Source organism: Sander lucioperca, chromosome 22 (assembly GCF_008315115.2).
Source record: "Sander lucioperca isolate FBNREF2018 chromosome 22, SLUC_FBN_1.2, whole genome shotgun sequence".
NCBI classification, from domain to species: domain Eukaryota; kingdom Metazoa; phylum Chordata; class Actinopteri; order Perciformes; family Percidae; genus Sander; species Sander lucioperca.
Genome location: NC_050194.1, coordinates 1107581 through 1126612, shown reverse-complemented (window position 1 = coordinate 1126612; position 19032 = coordinate 1107581). Strand labels below are relative to the sequence as shown.

Genomic DNA, 19032 nt, shown 5'->3' with positions numbered 1-19032 from the left:
TGAACATCATCAAAAAGCTGCAAACCCCGCGATGAAGCCATGATGAAATCACAGTTTTTGCAAGTTCCCGCAGTTTTTGCAAGTTCCCACAATTTCATCGCATAAAATTGCATAAATATCCCGCATATTCCATCGCATTTTTTAAGAAAACGTGCCGCATAATCAAGGATTTTTGTCCAAAACAATCACAAAAAAATCCACCACCCCGACGCGGGACCAGCCTCCCTACACGGATTTTCTGCTTTTCATACTACTCCCTACCGTAGTCGTTCTGTGATCGCGAAATATGCTTCCCATTGAAATACAATACTTTACATTTCGTGCTGGCCACCACGAACAAAACAAGAAAAACATCCCCATGAACACGAGTCAATAGATTGAATAACGTGACCATTTCATGAACTGCCGTGAGACTGGGTTGTGTCTACATAGGAACAAGAGTCTACTTTTAGACATTTTATGTCCCTTTTGTGGTGGTTTTGCATCTGTTTTTAGTCGTCTTATGTTTACTCTTTGGCATTTTGTAGTAATATTTTGGCCGTTTGTCTTTAGTTTATCTTTAGTTTTCCGCTTAGTACGGGGAGCAGCCAGTAAGCCCTGATCTGCTGACAACATACTGATGTACAGAACAGGCCTTGCTTGATAATCCATAAGAACAGAGATGATGTTATTTCCGTAAATGTGCTGCAGCCAGTGCTTCCTACCTGAAAGCGTGCGTGGGGGTGTGTGCGGTGTAAGGGGAGGCATGGGTGTAGGCGGTGACCCCCTCTTTAGGACTGAGAAGCTGGGGGCTCTCTGATCTGGAGGAGGAGGAGGACGAGGCCGTGTCTGTCGGCTTCCCTGAGCAGGGAAGGGGGAGAAGGAAATAGAAAGAGAGTGGGAAGAGGTAGAGAGCGGTGGATGGTGGGACAAAGAGTGAGATGGAGGTAGAGAAAAATGAGAATACAGCTTCAATCAGATCACTTTTTCCTCCTGTGGCATGAAACAAAAAACAGAGAATAAAAGTGGTGTTAGTGTCTTGTATCGCTATTTCTGTGGGGACACCTGTAAACCCTGATGAAAGAAGAGACGTCCCTCAGATCTAATGGTTGTAGTCGGTCCCTAGTGGAAATTATGTCAAACTGCTTTTTTTAAATTGAAAAACTTCAACATTTCTAGAAGGATAACCACTAAACCCTCCGGCAAATACGTGCACAAGTCTTTTATAAAGCTAGGGAACACACAGCGTACTGTATTTGCAAAGTGAGGACATTTTTGTAAAGTGAGGACATTTTTGCAAAGTGAGGACCTTTTTGTAAAGTGAGGACATTTTTGTAAAGCTAGGACCTTTGTGTAAAGTGAGGACATTTTTGTAAAGTGAGGACATTTTTGTAAAGTGAGGACATTTTTGTAAAGTAAGGACCTTTGTGTAAAGTGAGGACATTTTTGCAAAGTGAGGACATTTTTGTAAAGCTAGGACCTTTGTGTAAAGTGAAGACATTATTGTAAAGTGAGGACATTTTTGTAAAGTGAGGATCTTTTTGTAAAGCTAGGACCTTTTTGAAAAGTGAGGATCTTTTTGTAAAGCTAGGACCTTTTTGTAAAGCTAGGACCTTTATGCAAAGCTAGGACCTTTATGCAAAGTGAGGACCTTTTTGCAAAGTGAGGACATTTTTGCAAAGTAAGGACCTTTTTGTAAAGCTAGGACCTTTATGCAAAGCTAGGACCTTTATGCAAAGTGAGGACCTTTTTGCAAAGTGAGGACCTTTATGCAAAGCTAGGACCTTTTTGTAAAGTGAGGAAATTTTTGTAAAGTGAGGACATTTTTGTAAAGTGAGGACATTTTTGCAAAGTAAGGACCTTTTTGTAAAGCTAGGACCTTTATGCAAAGCTAGGACCTTTATGCAAAGTGAGGACCTTTTTGTAAAGTGAGGAAATTGTTGTAAAGTGAGGACATTTTTGTAAAGTGAAGACATTTTTGCAAAGTGAGGACCTTTTTGCTTCTTCAAAAGGAGTCAAGAGTCTTTTAGGTTTAAGGTCAGAATCAGGTTCAGAGGTAGTGGCTGATAAATGTCCTCCAAGTCCCCACAGGTGTAGAAGTGTTAATGTGTCAGCCTTTTTGTATAGGTGTTTCACCTGTAGGGAGCTGAGTAGGAGAGATTCGTCCTGGTGCTGTGATATTATTGGAGCCATACTTTTCCATCAGCTCAGCAAACTCCCTCCTGAATGACACACAAACACACACACAGACACACAAACACACACACACACACACACACACACACACACACACACACACACAAACACACAGACACACTGGTTACTTTACATTCAAAATAAGATACATAAAATGAGTCTTGCCTTCTTTCTCATCTGAAAAATGAAAACAAGTTGAAACTTCTTCACTTCCAGTCATTTTATTTCTTTACTAAACCCTAAATCAGAATGTAGAACATGTTTTATTATGTTATTACAGTTGAGGTTGATGGTTTCAGATGTGTGAGTGTTTGTCTCCCTCACATGGACGCAGAGGAAACGTGCTTACTGCATCACTGTGTGATCTGGAAAAGTGATCCGATTGGCTGTTAATTCCTTTCAAATAGGATCTGCACGCACACTGAGACAAACACCCAGAGGTCAGGAGTCACAGACACTCATCCCCTGGCTGAACTTTTGTCATTGCAGAAGCAATGAGAGATAAACTTTAACTCTTTGAACGTTGCACTAGAAATGCTCCGCCAGCACCTGCATTGGTATTTTTAACTTACTGTGATGTCATTTCTTGCAGTATAGGTTTCATCTTCTTAAAATTGTACAACCTAAGCTACAAGGCTATGTGAGTTAATAAACCATTATCTAATTTATTTATCACAACTTGTCATAAATTTAAAAGAAAATATGAAAATTGGACATGGTTTTTCATCACATTTTACTAAATAAACACGCAAAAAATATCGATCCAAAAGATATCAAAATCTACAAACATTAACAAAATATTTCTCACCTCTGCAGAAGTTATTTCAACGCTGTAATTTTTTTAGATTTTGAAATATGATTATTTTTAGGAGCAGAGTGTAAGGGCATTTCTGCAATAGAAATGGTGTCTCGCCGTTTTGCACCAAACGTCACGTAACGTGATGACATCATCCCGAACGTACAACATGATGACACCAAAGACCAAGATTAAGCTTCTCCTCATAATGCGTAGCTCCTATGGCGCCATTCTGATGCTACCAAGCCATCACTTCCCGTTAGCATCCCATTGACTCCTATTCATTTTGACGTCACTTTGACAGAGAATAACTTTACATCTGAAGAGTTTAAAGACTCTTTTTGTCCATTGTTTATTTCTAAAGAAACACGACAATGTATAAAAGGCTCCATTACCTTGTAGCTCACGTTATGGCTCCGTAGCAGACGTTTTTATAAAAATAGGCTAACGATTGGGTCATAACCACGAGACTTACTGTCTCATAGTAGAGGAATTACCGTATAGTACAGGAGAAGCTCTCAGGCAGTTTGGACTTCCATTAGCTGTTTAAGTTTAATTACTAATGTTAACTATCATTTTAGTGATCAATAATTAGCCTGTGCCTATGTTATCTCCTTACATATACCTACGCTCTCCGTCTCTGCTAGATTGGGAATGATTGAGATTTCTCTTGGCACAGCTACCAGAAGACTTCCAACTTTCAGACAGGTTGCTCACGTCACATCTACGTCTTCAAGCTCAGTTGGAGGCTGCTCAGTAACGCTTAGCCATCACCGGGAAAGAGACTTCACTGGTCTCCGTCCAGAGACACGGGATCTGTTGGTCCATTATATATACTCTATGCCACAGACAGAAGCCTTAGCTTTCTGCTGCAAAAAAATGAACGCTCTAGCTGTCAGGGTTTTTATTTAAGATTGATTTAAACAGATGATCTTAACAAAAATGCCCAAAACTTCCAGACATTGCTCACAAAACTCCATCAACTTCAGACTACACGTTTGTTTTTTTCTATTTTTATCCGTTGAACCCGTGAGGACACCAGAACCAAATCCCCGCGGCATGTTTTCATCACGGTGTCCTCACTGTGACCCACTGTCCCGCTCAGCAGCAGCTGCACACAATAATCACAATTTGTTTAAAGTGTGAAAACAAACCGCTGCAACAGTCGAGCTTTTGAGGTGAATACCTGATGTGTCGGCGCAAAGCTGCTTTTGGTCTCACACACGCACAAAAACACACACACACACACAGACAGACACAAACACACACATACACACACACACACAGACAGACAGACACACACAGACACACACACACACACACACACACACACACAAACACACACATACACACACACACACACACACAGACAGACAGACACACACAGACACACATACACACAAAGACAGACACACACACACACACATACACACAGAGAGACAGACACACAGACACACACACACACACACACACAGACAGACACACACAGACACACACACAAAGACAGACACACATACACACAAAGAAACAGACACAGAAACACACACAGACAGACACACAGACACACACACACACACACACACACACACACACACACAGACACACACACACACACACACACACACACACACACACACACACAAAGACAGACAGACAGACAGACAGACAGACACACACACACACACACACACAGACTCTCACTGCTGCTTTGGTTTAACATTAATGATGATGAGGATAAAAATGAAAGGACTTCTCTCTCTGCCAGAGGTGGGACGACCTTTTCCTCCCCCCCGCTGGGAGAAGGACGAACCCTAAATCACCTTCTGTCCCTCTCTGAATCACATCTGCTCAGTTCCTACATTATCCTTCTCTAAACGACTCCAAACAAACTCCTTCCATCTCTGTCCTCCACAGAGGAACACTGGTAAATTTTTTCTTTATGAGTCCACATTACACAAACTGCCTCCTTATCTGTATTCTCTACGGACGCCTTAACTATCGGTAGCACAGGCGCCTATGCTACCCGCGTCGTGTGCCAAACTGCCAGTAGGTTACATTCATTTAAAATTGAACATTGCAGTTATTGCTACGTGGAGAGGTGGCATTGATTCTTCATTTCCCACGAAGCTGATCACGGTTACGTGTTCATCTCCAATGCTATCTGTATTTGTGAGAAGTGGCGCTGTCCTGAGGTGAAAGATTGAGATTGATTGAGATTACTGAGTTAATTACTTAGAGTTAATCGCCGTGTGTGTTCGTGTCGGTCGCTATCCATTTCCTAAGGTTCTGAATTGCAAACATTTTTTGACTCGTTTTTTTTTTTTTGAAGGGCAGTGTGCCCGTGAGCACCCACGGAGGAAAACATAAATCGGCGCCTATGATCGGTAGGGTTGTGTACCGTTTGGATTTTTACGGTTCCGATGCCAAACCGGTACTTTTAAAATGATTCCGATTCCTAAACCGATTCTTTAAAAACTGAAAAATGACATCAAAGAAAGGCTCTTTTATAGAGTTATTTTTTTATGGAAAATTATAAATAAAATGTAACAATATATTAACATTTTAAAGTACTTAAATATATAATCACCTATAGTCACCTAACAAGGAATCCTTGGCTGTGAAATACAGCCACAATTTCGACCGCTTCGATTCAGGCATTTCAAATGCACTAAAATCTAGCTAGCTAGCTAACGATGGACTAGCAGAGGAAGTGTAATATGTTTACTAGCGATCACGTGCAGTGAATGGTTAATATGCTTTTACGTGCGTTTTGGTGAGCCCAGAGGGAAAATATGGCATTTTAAAAGTAGCCTACGGTAGACTACAGAGAAAGGGGGATATTTTTACGTCCGTTTCGGAGCAACAGAGAAAAAATATTTCAGTTGACACATTAAGTGGAACCGAAATGAGGAACCAAAATTTGCGTTCTAATGTGGTCAGATTCCTACCAGTTGCGTAGGAACCGGTTCCATAGTGGAACCGGGTTTCGGTACCCAAACCTAATGATCGGTAGCTACAACTTTCAGATGCATAGACAAATTACGTACTTCATTCCTGCAACCCGAACTGTGTTTGGTGAAAGAGCTTTCATAGTTTTTGCACCCTCATCTCAGTGTGAGCTACAGAGTCGGCTTAAACTAAATTAGCCTGGAAGATTTTAAAGACAGGATTAGGTGCTATTTGCCGACTCAATGCACTCGTCCTGTTACTGAACACTGATCATTCATAGGTGCGGATTAACTTAATGAGGTAATTATTAATAAGAAGTGAGCTTTAGAGGTGATTGTAGGTGGAATGTTTGGACAGAGCTAGGCTAGCTGTGAAGCTGAAATTGTATTTCATTTTAAATATATATATTTATAAAAAATATATATATTTCTATAACAAATCCCACATCAAAATAACTGAGGCTACATTAACATTGCTACATTAGGCGTCAGTGTCGGTGTTGCCAAAGGTCTTCGTTTGCAGCCGTTGAGACTGCAACACAACCCCGCAGATTCCAAACCAAAACGGGTCAGAAGTGTTTCTAAAAGTCTCCGGTTTAGGGGCTCGGAAATGCCAGAGCAGGGGGAATGAGAGGGGGAAACACCAGAGCAGGGGGAATGAGAGGGGGAAACGCCAGAGCAGGGGGAATGAGAGGGGGAAACGCCAGAGCAAAGGGAATGAGAGGGGGAAACGCCAGAGCAGGGGGAATGAGAGGGGGAAACGTAGCAAAAGATATTCCTTTTTAATCCAAAATATAGCATTTAAATGTAGCCTATATAGAAGAAAATCTCTTGAAATGAATAAACTAAGATATAGTGACATCTGAAGTCAAACAGCTGTCAAACAGCTTATTATGTAGGTGCGCGCCTGTATTAACATGTGCTTGTTGCCCCGTGTGAGCTGATGACCTCATCTGTTGACATTTCTGAATGCCTTCCTACAGTTGCTTAATAAAAGCTTTCACACAAACGTACATGTGTCATTACTATGAGAAAAAAACAAGATTTTAACTGTGTTGGGCTCGGGCCAGGCTCGGACAGAAAAATGCAGCCCGATCTGCACTCTAATCCCTACTGCCGAGTGTCCTGTAAAAAAGTGAAACCTGGACACTGACCATGCTCGTTGTTGTTTCTGCTGACCTGTGTGTGGCTTCACAACAGTAGAGCGGCCTGATTGTGTCACTGTGTGTTTGTCTCAGGCTGACGTGGGAAAAGCACAGGGGACAGCAGAGTGCCAGGTCGGTTTACCGTAGGAACGCTGCCTGTCACACACACATTCACCTCAGAGTTCACACAAAGGACGTAGCAAACTGTGGGGTGGTGGATGGGACAAACAAACTTTCTTTGGGACTTTGGGACAAAAGGACTTTTACCCATTTGAAAATAAATGGAAACAGAGAGTTTTTTTTTTTACTTAACGGGAATAAATGGAGCTACGTCACGTTCTGCGTCACCACGTAACTTTCAGGAAGTGAAGTCACGTCTGATTTTAACTCAAACTCTCAAAGTTTTGGTGTCTAAACCTAACCAAACTGGGACAAGTTTTTCACATGTTTGACTTGCAAGAACATTAAAAGATCAAGAACAAACTGGGGGTTAGGAAACATCACGTCAAGTCTCACCTGGATTCATCGTCTCTGGCGATCAGCAAGGACATGTGATTAGAGAGCGAGGCTGTCCTCATTATCTCCACCGCCCTATCAGGAAACAGGACATAGATGTGACGTCAGCTGCTGGTATGCAGGTGAGTGTATTGTTCATACTTACAGATTAAAACTGGGTAAATAATTGTAGACACAGGACAAAAAAAACTAATCAATGAACAAGGCCAAAAGCATTAAACATTTGCTAATTAGCAGTGAACACAAAGTACAGCTGAGGCTGATGGTAATGCCATTAGTTCTGCAGGTATTTGGTCATAAACCTAAGTACAAATTGAAACTTCTGGTGGTGCTAGATGGAAGTCAGGGAATCACAAACAAAAGCTTTTACATCAGGGACCATTACTTTAAAACAAAAAAACTCCCTTTCCAGGTAAATTAAGGTGAGCAGCTGCATCACAGGTTCTAAAGGCGCTGACACACCAACCCAATAATCAGCCGTCGGACAGTCTGGTGAGGTCGGTGACTCGAGTCTGTTTGGTGTGTTCCGTGCCGTCGTCAGTCTGAGGAGCCGTCGGCCTTCATTTGGGCCGATTTGACTTGTTGAATCCGGCCAGTGGGCAGTCAGACTCAATGACCAATCTGATTGGTGGAGCGCTAGCCCTTGACTAGCGAATCAGTGCACTTATGTTAAAACACTTACCGGAATTGACGAGCGCGATGAGCATGTCGAATGCCTCTTAAAATCTGACGAAAATCTTTCAAACTGACCTTTGTCGATCAAAAAAGCTGCACGGCCTATTTCTCGTTTAAAATGTTTTCAGAAACACGTTTCGGTGAACTATTTTCGTAAAATACGAGATTGTATTCCGAACGAGCCGCCATTATGGTCGGCTTTGAAATTCAGGAGAAGCCAGACCCACGTGACGCGTTCATCATTTCCGGTTTTCATTTTTTGAGTGACAATACAGATTAGCGCAGCCTGCTGTTATGGAGACGTATTACGTCTCACGCACGCACAGAACGTACGCTCAAGTCGGCGTCTCTTCGCTGTGTCCGGAGGGACTTTTTGGACCGACGGGAGTCGACTGATCAGTCCGACTGGCTTTTCTGCCGACGGTCGGCCATCGTGTTGGTGTGACAGGGTCTTAAGCAGAAAGGCCTGGAGGAACTTTATCAGAAGCAAATGCTAAGAAGGGTTGAATCTATCCTGTCAGATAGTTGCCAAATTGCACCATTGGGGGACAAATAAAGTAACTTGAACTTGAACTTGAACTAAATTAGGAAAGCAGATGGGAGGGTCGTTTCTGACATCTTCTCTAAAATATAAACAAACGTATGCATAATGACTGTATGGGCTTAGGATGAAAAGGCCCAGAGATATATGCGCTGGGCACCATAAATGTCTGAACAAAATGTCATTGCAATCCATCCAATAGTTGTTGGGATATTTGTGTCTGGACCAAAGTGAAGAACTGACAGACATTCTCATCCCTGGGAGCCACACTGGCTAAAATTAAAAACACCTCTTGGCTTAAAATACTTCTGCAAACACACACTCAATGATAAAATGCAGACACAGCCCACGTCAAACTCACCTCTCATTGGTCACCCCAATCAGACTGATGTTATTGACATCCAAAATCAGGTCACCTGCCTTAAGCTGCCCTGGAACAGAGAGAAACAGACAGACCTGGTGAGGGAGGAGGATAATAATAACAGTAACAACTTTCCCCGGTAACAAAAAAAATACCTACCGTCCTGAGCTGCCAAGCCACCGCCTATCACCCGTTTGATGTAGATGCCAAACTCTTCTCCTGTCTGGTCTCGGTAACCGCCGATTATCTTCACCCCTGTGCACAGACGAGTTTAGGTTAGTTCGGAAACTTGTGGGGTTTTTGCACTAATTTTAATTTTATTTCTCAGCATCAATACCATGTCATGTTTTATTTTCACATACCATGAAAATGAAACAGAAAATGGGGATACAAGAGACTGTCATCCCCCGAAAAACACCCACATAAGTCGTTTTTTGCAGCAGAATTATGACCTATATTCACGTTTCTAGTGGCAGCGCCCTCTAGTGGCCGTAGTAGTTCTGACGGGAGCAAAGCAGGAAGTAAGGTGAGAAAGTATAAGAGCACCAAATGTCCTGGTAAGGAGGGAGATTGGGGGGGTGGATGGGTCAAACAAACACAGGACTTTCCCCCAAGAGACCGGGGGTTCAGGTCCCGTTTGAAAATAAAAGGAATTAGAGAGGTTTTTTTTACTTTTTTGGAACAAACTGAGCTACATCACGTTCTGCGTCACGTGGTAACCTTCAGGAAGTGAAGTCACATCTTTTTATCAACTTAACTCAGTAGTTTTGGTGCCTAAACCTAACCAAACTGGGACTGTGGTCGGATTAGAGGGGAGGAACAAACAAGCTATATCGCCGTATGGTTTGGAGGACTTGTTGCTCCTTCCAGTAGTTTTCTAAATGTAGACAAGACCAGAAGATGTGTGTGTTATTGCCCTGCTGTTCTCCACAACTCTTTTTAAAATAAAGGATCTGTTTTGACTTTTAACAACTCTGTCTGGACGCACATATAATTAGTGTTGGGTACCGAAACCCGGTGCTAATACGGCACCGGTGCCTAAACGACCGGTATCTACCGGACCGAATTGCAACGCAGATTTTGGTGCCTCATTTCGGTGCTACTGAAATGCCAGCGCTGCTCTCTGACAGATGTTAGAGGCAATGAAGCATCGCTGCACGAGACTAGCTAGTTAACATAATACACTTGATAGGAGGTAACGTTAGCCTACTGTTAGCTAGCAGGTGGACTAAACACGGTTAAAGTGCTGACAGCTAAACGGTATAATGGGTGACTGTATTTTACTGAAGAGAATTCCAACAGGGGGACGTTAAGCAGTGTGCAGCTGCCCTAGTGCCGTTGTCGGAAAAAACAAAACAGACATGGTGCGTTCACTTAAAACTAGTAAGCCTTGTGGTGCATTCAAAGTTATTGTAAATACCCTATTCCCTGTTACCCTATTTTTTTAAGTATCGGTTCAGGCACCATTTAGGCACCGGCACCGTTTTAAAAGTATTTTGTTTGCCACGTCACATTTCAACACGATGAGACGAAGTTTAGAGACATGTGAGAGTAAGGTAACAATGGTTCAGAGGTCAGAGAGGTTCAGAGGAACATGCTCACCAAGTCCCTTTCTGCAGTCGCAGAAGTCCAGCCTCTGTACGGCTCGGTTGATGCCGTGCGGGCCCATGATCGTCCTGGCAAAAAGCAAAAACACAACAGATTCAAAAACATATCAACATCCAAAGCCTCTCCCTCTCCTCTTCTGCGTGCTCTGCTGCAGAAAATAATCAAATCATCACAGGATTTTGTCATTTTCTCTCCCTCCCTCCCTCCTTCCCTCCCTCCCTCCTCCACCCAGCCACATCCAAACCAATAAAAATCTGTCGCCTCTTAAACGCCACGGCAGTTGTGGATGTTAAGAAGGCACCGAAAGACACAAATAGTGGTTAAAAATAATCAAAGCAACATTACAAAGCTGTTATTATATCCTCCACAGCTGCTGTGTTGAACCAAAGATGTGTGCAGAGCGATTTGTGGGTTAAACAGCTCAGGTTAAAGCTGAAGAGGTTCCTTAGTTAACATAATGCTGCTGTGTGTTGGTCCGGTCCCGAGGCTCAGCTAACCGTCACAGCAGAGCTTGTTTTAGATGCTTACGTAGGTGTGTCTGTGTCAAAGTGTTTGTGTAGAGACAGCATCTATTGTCTTGTGCCTCTTTCCGACCAAGTAGTTACAGGAACGTAGTTATAGGAACAGTCCACTTCTAAACAGTTCTACTAACTACTCTCCCCCAAAACCGTTTTTTCCATTTGCATTCTCACTGGCCAAGTGGCCATAGGGACTGGTAGGAGGGGTAAGCGAGTGATGCAAGCACGGCAACGGTCTTTATAGCGTTAAAATCAGAAAACAAATACACCAAAACAAGTATGAACTAAATACTAAATCTAATGTATATAGCATATTTGTCATAATTTAAACAAGTCTCCCGAAGAGAAACGGGTATCTCTCTCTCCCCCGCCTGCAGCGCTGTGGACGTGTGTGTGTGTGTGTGTGTGTGTGTGTGTGTGTGTGTGTGTGTGTGTGTAACGGCCGGCGAGCCGCAGGACACGCTTGTGGAGTTTAACTCCGAAAAGACAGTTAGCCACAGGTTCCCGTTAATCTTATGATGGACATGTGTTGTGATATTAACGAACCATCAACGACGAAATAAAAGCCTCTTATTTACGAGACCGGTCTGAGAGACCTCCAGCTTACCGCGAGGTGTCTGAGCATGACTGGCAGAGCGACGAGCTAGTGGCCGGGGCAGGCGCCTGCTGGCTGTCGCCTCACTTCATGGAGCGTCTCAACTCCAAAAACTTTGAAGCAAATTGTCAATTCAGCATCAATTTTTCGCAAGACTGCCTATATTCGAAATCTAAACAGTTCATTTCTCGCCTAAAACGTTGTCAGAAGTGAAATTAGTGATGAATAAGATGGCGAAAATTGTTAAAATTGTCCCATTGTTGGTCTGTCTGTACCGGAAACTGGACCCTCGTTGACCTAGGTTCATATACTGAAAAGGGAACAGTGAAAAGAGCATGCCCTGAAGTAGGAGCTGAAAGAGTTACAGGAACTGTGGCCAGAGGAACTTAAAAATCCCCAAATTGGTCCAGTCAGAACACGAGAAAAAAAGGGTTCTAGGAACGTTATGTTCTAGGAACTGCAAAAATCCCTCCGGTCGGAAAGCGGCTATGGACTGACTGACTTCACTTCCCAGGGCCGGCACAAGAGTGCTCTTGTCTTGTGGGTGGCTTGTGGCTCAGAGGTAGAGTGATTGCCCCATAACCACAAGGTTGCGGTTGCATGTCAAAGTGTCCCTGAGCAAGACACTGAACCCAAAGTTGTTGTTTAAATAGCTGTCCACAGCTCCTAATACTAGGATATGTTAACTATTAACTATAAAGTCTTTTTCTACAATGTACAAACCCTACCCTCCAACTAGAATGTCTAGAAGCTTTTGTGCCAATATTGAACAACTTTTGATTTAGGGTTAGGTTCAATGCCCAGAATGCACCTGAACACACCTCCCTGTAAGACCAGCACGCCCAGAATGCACCTGAACACACCTCCCTATAAGACCAGCACGCCCAGAATGCACCTGAACACACCTCCCTGTAAGACCAGCACGCCCAGAATGCACCTGAACACACCTCCCTGTAAGACCAGCACGCCCAGAATGCACCTGAACACACCTCCCTGTAAGACCAGCACGCCCGTGGGCGCAGGTGCAGATTGGAGGCGGTGATCAACGTAACAGTATATGATGAAAAAACACAAATAACACAATAACATTATTTTCAGTGAGAATATCTTCTCATTTCTGGGGCTTTTACTTGTCGGATGTCTTGGCTTATCATTTTAGAACAACACTTTGTGTCTAATGTTATTTATAAATATAATATATTGGTCGTTGGCTGTATGTTGAGATGGATAATGTAATTATTTCACATTAAGCAACTCCAGAGAGATTAGCGTGAGCTCTGCTTTACCTTGGAATATTTATATATCCACTTCTCTGTGCATTATCCCTTACATAACGTGCAGTATATGTAATCTGGATGCCTCACAGCTCGCTTTAGATAACAACATGACATTAATCCAATCCTGGATCTTGTTTTCCATTTTCAAGACTTATTACTTCACTTTTCATCCACCAAGTAAAATATAGCATTTATTTTACTTTACTCATTTTACTACATGTATCTGATGGCTGGAGATACAAGTTGCTTTGCAGATTCTGGATAAAAGCTTAGCCTGAAACTACGGCAAAGATGCGTCAGTCAGAGATGCCTACGTCAAGGAGTTGACCATTTATAGCAGGGGGGTCAAACTCAATTTCACGAAGGGCCACACTGGAAAAAGAGAATCACGTCAAGGGCCAGACATGCAGAGTTTATTGACGTGCTTTTATTTCATCGAAAAAGTTAAATATCTTTGACTCAATTATTGCATGTCCCATATAGTCTTCTCACTGACAGTTTGGTCCGCATAAAGCCTTGAAAAAGTCAGCAACAAAGTTCCAAAGCCATCCTAGAATTTAGCAAATCCAGCAAAACAATTATTATATTTTCTAAGTAGGCTACCACACAGCTGACTCTCAACAAGCTCTTTCACAGCCTGAATATTAAACTCTGCTTCTGGGGGAATTTCTGCGTCTCAAAGTCGGCAAATTTGCCAAATTCTGCTTTGAGTGTCATGTAATTGCAAGTTGAAAAATAGTTTCCCATGTTTTTGGTTTGGTGCACAACAAGGTGGGCCAAAATATATTGTGAACTTAGATTGATACGCGGGCCGGATCAGAATGTGCGAGGGGCCTGATTTGGCCCACGGGCCTTGAGTTTGACACATGTGATCTATAACAAAGAGTTATACCATTAGATTGAGCACAAATGGCTCACAAAAGAATCTGAGCAACAAGGAATCTGTTTGTGAAATAATCCCCCTTCATAAACACATTATGGCTCAGCAGAGAACCCAGAACAACCCTGACTCTGGAGACAGACAGGATAAGTAAAAGTTCACGTTAAAACACAAACAAAAAGTCAAAACCAGGCAGGCAGATGAGAACAGTAAAACTCATCTAAAAGGGTTCAGACAGAAGTCCCATGGGCAGGAAGAACAGATGGCTGGAAAGCAGAGGTCAATGCACAAAGGTCAATCCAGACTCACTGTGATGTGGCTCTAACACAAGTAAATTAGCTCTCCACCGTAACGTTAGTCAAAAGGTTGAAATATGAAAGCATCACAAATGCATTTTAAATCAAGGAGATGAGAGTACATCCAGTTGTTCCTTGTCCCCGTTTGCTCAGCAAAGTTAAAGGTGCTGTTGGTAGGATTGCGAAGATCCAGGACAAAAAATTTTAATATCGACAAATTCTCAGTCCCTCCCCCCTTTCCGCTAAAGCCCAAAACGGTCTCCTAAGCCCCTCCCCCCACAAGGGAGAAACCTATCTGCGTGTGCCTGAGCAGTGATTGACACGCAGTTAGACACGGCCCCTGGCCCTAATTGGTGCATCTGAACAGTTAGACACCCCCCTGGCCCTGATTGGTGCATCTGAACAGTTAGACACCCCCCTGGCCCTGATTGGTGCATCTGAACAGGGAGCTGTGGATTTTTCGAAATCGCACTACAGGCTGTAGGTGGTGCCAGAGGAGCTGGATTTATTTTTAAATGTAGTTCTACTCAAACATAGGGTCAGTTTCAGCAAATATGACGAAGTTAGTTTTATAAGTCTTACCTACTGCACCTTTAAACTGTATGTATGGGACTCAGGAGTTTTTTTACCCAGAAGTTATTGAAAACAAACACTGTGATTGGATTTATACTGTAGACACTTGCTTCCCTCGCCAACCGATATATTCTCTGTGGCATTCCCATTCATTCTCTGCTAGATCGTGTACGTTTTTTTGCTGCTTAGCGTTTCAGCCTTCGTGCATGTCTGTCTGACCCCTGCCTGCCTTTTTGGACTGCTGCCTCTTTGTCTGATCCCTAATTGGTTTAGGAGTTTTCCTTCTCTTATTAACCTGTCTGGTATTGACCTCAGCTTGTTTCAGGCCATGAGTAAGACTGAACTTTAACTCAACCTGGCTGGTTTCTGAGTTTTGGCGCCAAACGTGATTATACCAAGCGTTTACAATGCAGTTTGTACGTATGTATGTATGTTGGTATTCCTTAAAGTTGTGTCAGATTGTCCAACATCATCATTCTCCCTCCATACCTTTCTGCGTCAATGAAGCGACAGTGTTTGCAAGTTTCTGAAACCTACAAACTTATATTCATGCCCACTTCACAGAGGTGCAAAGGTAGGCAGGATTTTAACTTCTCCAAAAGCTCTCATCAACTATTTGATGACAGGTATCCCAAGAACAGAAAGATCAAACTAAGACTGGGTAATATATAGGAATAATAAACATGTACACATGTGGTGCACACAGCAGAAAAAAATGTGAAATGCAGACGAATTACAGTTGCTTTTTCATAGATTTTTTGTACGTATGGTTCGTGAGAACAGGCTGCTTTTTCACCTCAATAACCTGACAGCAGTAGCAGCGACGGTGGCTCTCTGAGCCCCGCGAACAGATGACAACGTGCAGCTGTTCGCTGCTGGGACACGAGGGAGCAATTAAACTGATCACTTAATACCTGATAATCTGCAGTACCTGCCACAAGTGATTAACATCCCACACAGGCCTGCTGCCAGAGGAAGCAAGCAGAAATGCCACAGTACAGACACCAGGCCAGTACAAATGCTCTTCCTGACTTATTTAATAGGTTGAGTTGATGAATCAGACTAAGTAGATCTGAAGCTTCAGACCTCATGACACTGAAAGCTAGAGCTGCAACAATAAGACATTTTCACAAAAAGATGTGTATGTAGAGTCAATAAATCAATGTTTGTATTATTGTTGACAGTAGATGGAAGAGTATCCATTACTTCACATCAAGGGGGGAGCGTGTCTATGTTCCCAACAGCCCTATGGTCCCACATTTGTAAGATTTTTTCAAAAGTAGTCCCACATTTCCTTTTTCAAAAATTTCTATCAGATTTTATCCCCCTAACCCTAAACTATGTTGTGGGAGGATAGGGGTTACATTGAAGGGAAATGTAGGAACACAAGACCTAATTTTGACAATGTCCTAGAAATGTGCGAACATAGGGCCTAACTTTAAGAAAAATCTTAGAAATGTGGGACCATAGGGCTGTGGGAACATAGGGCTGTGGGAACATAGGGCTATGGGAACATAGGGCTATGGAACTTAGGGCTGTGGGAACATAGGGCAGGGGTGGCGAACCTGCGGCTCGTGAGCCGCATGCGGCTCTTTGCCTGCTCCTGTGAGGCTCTAACTGAGCGGCTGGGCTCTGGGTTAAAAAAATAAAAGGAAAAAAATAAAAATACTGTGTATATATTTATATATATTAAACCTTTCGCGTTTCGTATCGCGTCGGTCGGTAACATCATAGGACGGTAACTATGTGGTTTGTTTAAGTGGTGTTGCCGTAGCTAGCTGTATATCGTGTATTGACAATGCAGGGTAGGTGATGCTAGTGAGTGAGTGAATAATGGCAGAGTCAGGAGGAAAAAGTAAAGCTAAGCGCAAATATGAAGAGGAGCACAGGACATTTTTATCTGAGTGGGAGGAACTGTATTTTTTTGTGGAACGAAATGAGAAGCCTTTCTGCTTGATTTGCGAGACTTCGCTATCGCATTTTAAAGCATCAAACCTGGAGCGCCATTTCACCTCAGTCCATGCTAACATCGCCCGGGATTTCCCCAAAGGCAGTGAACTTCGCAAGCACAAGGTAAACACGTTGAAACGGCAGTCAGAGAAGCAGACTCAGCTTTTTCGAAAATTCGCGAAGCACTCAGAGACTGTCACGTTAGCATCATATCAGGTAGCATGGAACATTGCTCGTGCCAAAAAGCCATACAGTGAAGGGGACTTTGTGAAGACATGTCTCAAAGATGTCATTGCTATCCTCGCGCCTGAAAATGACAATTTAAAGCGGTCTGTGTCCGACCTGCAGCTGTCACGGCACACAATTGAACAGAGAATATCGGATATTAACAACTCCATTGAAACACAGTTACATACGGACCTTGAGAAATGCCTGTATTTCAGCATTGCTTTGGATGAGAGTTGTGACATTCAAGATAAGCCTCAGTTGGCAATATTTGTACGGTCTGTGTCAGAAGACTGCACAATTAAGGAAGAGCTGCTTGACATTGTGCCGTTAAAAGACAGGACCCGTGGCATTGACTTGAAAGAGACACTCATGACTGTTGCTGAGAAGGCACATTTACAGTTGTCAAAACTGACAGCAATAGCCACAGACGGTGCGCCAGCTATGTTAGGAGCTGCAAATGGCCTTGTTGGGCTGTGTAAAGCGGATGACCGTTTCCCGGATTTTTGGACATTTCACTGCATTATCCATCAAGAGCATCTGGTGTCTAAGAAGCTGAACTTGGACCACGTCATGAAACCAGTGCTAGAAATTGTGAATTTTATTCGCACTCATGCTCTCAATCACAGACAGTTCAAAAACCTCATAGCTGAACTTGATGAGGATCTTCCCAGTGATCTGCTTTTCCACTGCACTGTGAGATGGCTTTCAAGAGGTAACATGCTTTCCCGCTTTTTTGAAATGTTGAACCCAGTGAAGCTGTTTCTGGGAGAGAAACATAAGGAATATCCTCAGCTACATGACCCCCAGTGGATTTCAGATTTGGGGTTTCTGGTCGACATGCTGCATCATCTGAACAAACTGAATGTAGAGCTGCAAGGAAAGTTAAAAATGCTGCCTGACCTGGTGCAAAGTGTTTTCACATTTGTCAGCAAGCTCAAGCTATTCCAGACCCATCTTCAAAAGAGAGAGCTCACACATTTCCCCTCCTTGTTGAAGGCAAGTGGAGGAGCAGCTGAGGTCTTACAAAGGAGCACTGCACGCTATGCAACACTGGTTGAAAATCTGCAGCAGAGTTTTGAGGACAGATTCTGCAACCTGAGGGAAAAACGGCCACAGATCACCTTCCTCATTAACCCTTTCACTGCTGAATCTGACTGTTTGAAAGCCCCTTTAGTGACAAATGAAGCAGCGTCCCAGTTGGAGATGATTGAACTTTGTGAGGATGACAGACTGAAATCTGTGTTGAGAGAAGGAACCACAGAGTTCTGGAAAACAGTGCCCACAGACAGATATCCCAATGTTAAACAGGCTGCACTCAAGCTAATGTCAATGTTTGCAGCAACTTATGTCTGTGAATCAGTGTTTTCTACACTGAAACAAGTAAAGTCAAAACATCGTTCTGTTCTTACCGACACACACGTGAAAGAGTTGCTTCGAGTGGCCACAACTGAGTACAAGCCAGACCTGAAAAGGCTTGTGGATAACAAAGACTGCCAAGTTTCCCACTGAGTCAGTCTAGGTAAGAAAGAAACCTATAAAACTGTTCTGCTTTGTATTATGACTGTCATTAGATCTGCAAGCCGCTGTTGTAGTGCGGGCGTGCATGTGTTGTGTGGCTCTTTACTATGGTGCGTTTTTTTTTTTGGCTCTTTATGCTGGACTGGTTAGCCACCCCTGACATAGGGCTATGGGAACATAGGGCTATGGAACATAGCGCTGTGGGACCATAGGGCTGTGGGAGCATAGGGCTGTGGGACCATAGGGCTGTGGGAACATTGGGCTGTGGGAACATAGGGCTGTGGGACCATTGGGCTGTGGGAACATAGGGCTGTGGGACCATAGGGCTGTGGGAACATAGGGCTGTGGGAACATTGTGCTGTGGGAACATAAGGCTGTGGGACCATAGGGCTGTGGGAACATTGGGCTGTAGGACCATAGGGCTGTGGGAAC

General features: G+C 43.2%; 1 protein-coding gene across 2 annotated transcripts in view; it reads right to left on the bottom strand.

Annotated features, from left to right (window-relative positions):
• The window catches only part of stxbp4 (syntaxin binding protein 4), a 77710-nt gene that overhangs the window by 49908 nt on the left and 8770 nt on the right, over positions 1-19032 (bottom strand). For both annotated transcript variants that reach the window (XM_031311355.2, XM_031311356.2), the window contains exons 2-7: positions 10760-10833; positions 9317-9412; positions 9158-9227; positions 7581-7655; positions 2116-2201; positions 705-840 (exon numbers count right to left, since the gene is read on the bottom strand). In XM_031311355.2, the coding sequence (XP_031167215.1) occupies positions 705-840; positions 2116-2201; positions 7581-7655; positions 9158-9227; positions 9317-9412; positions 10760-10833 (537 nt within the window). The remainder of the gene's footprint in view (positions 1-704; positions 841-2115; positions 2202-7580; positions 7656-9157; positions 9228-9316; positions 9413-10759; positions 10834-19032) is intronic.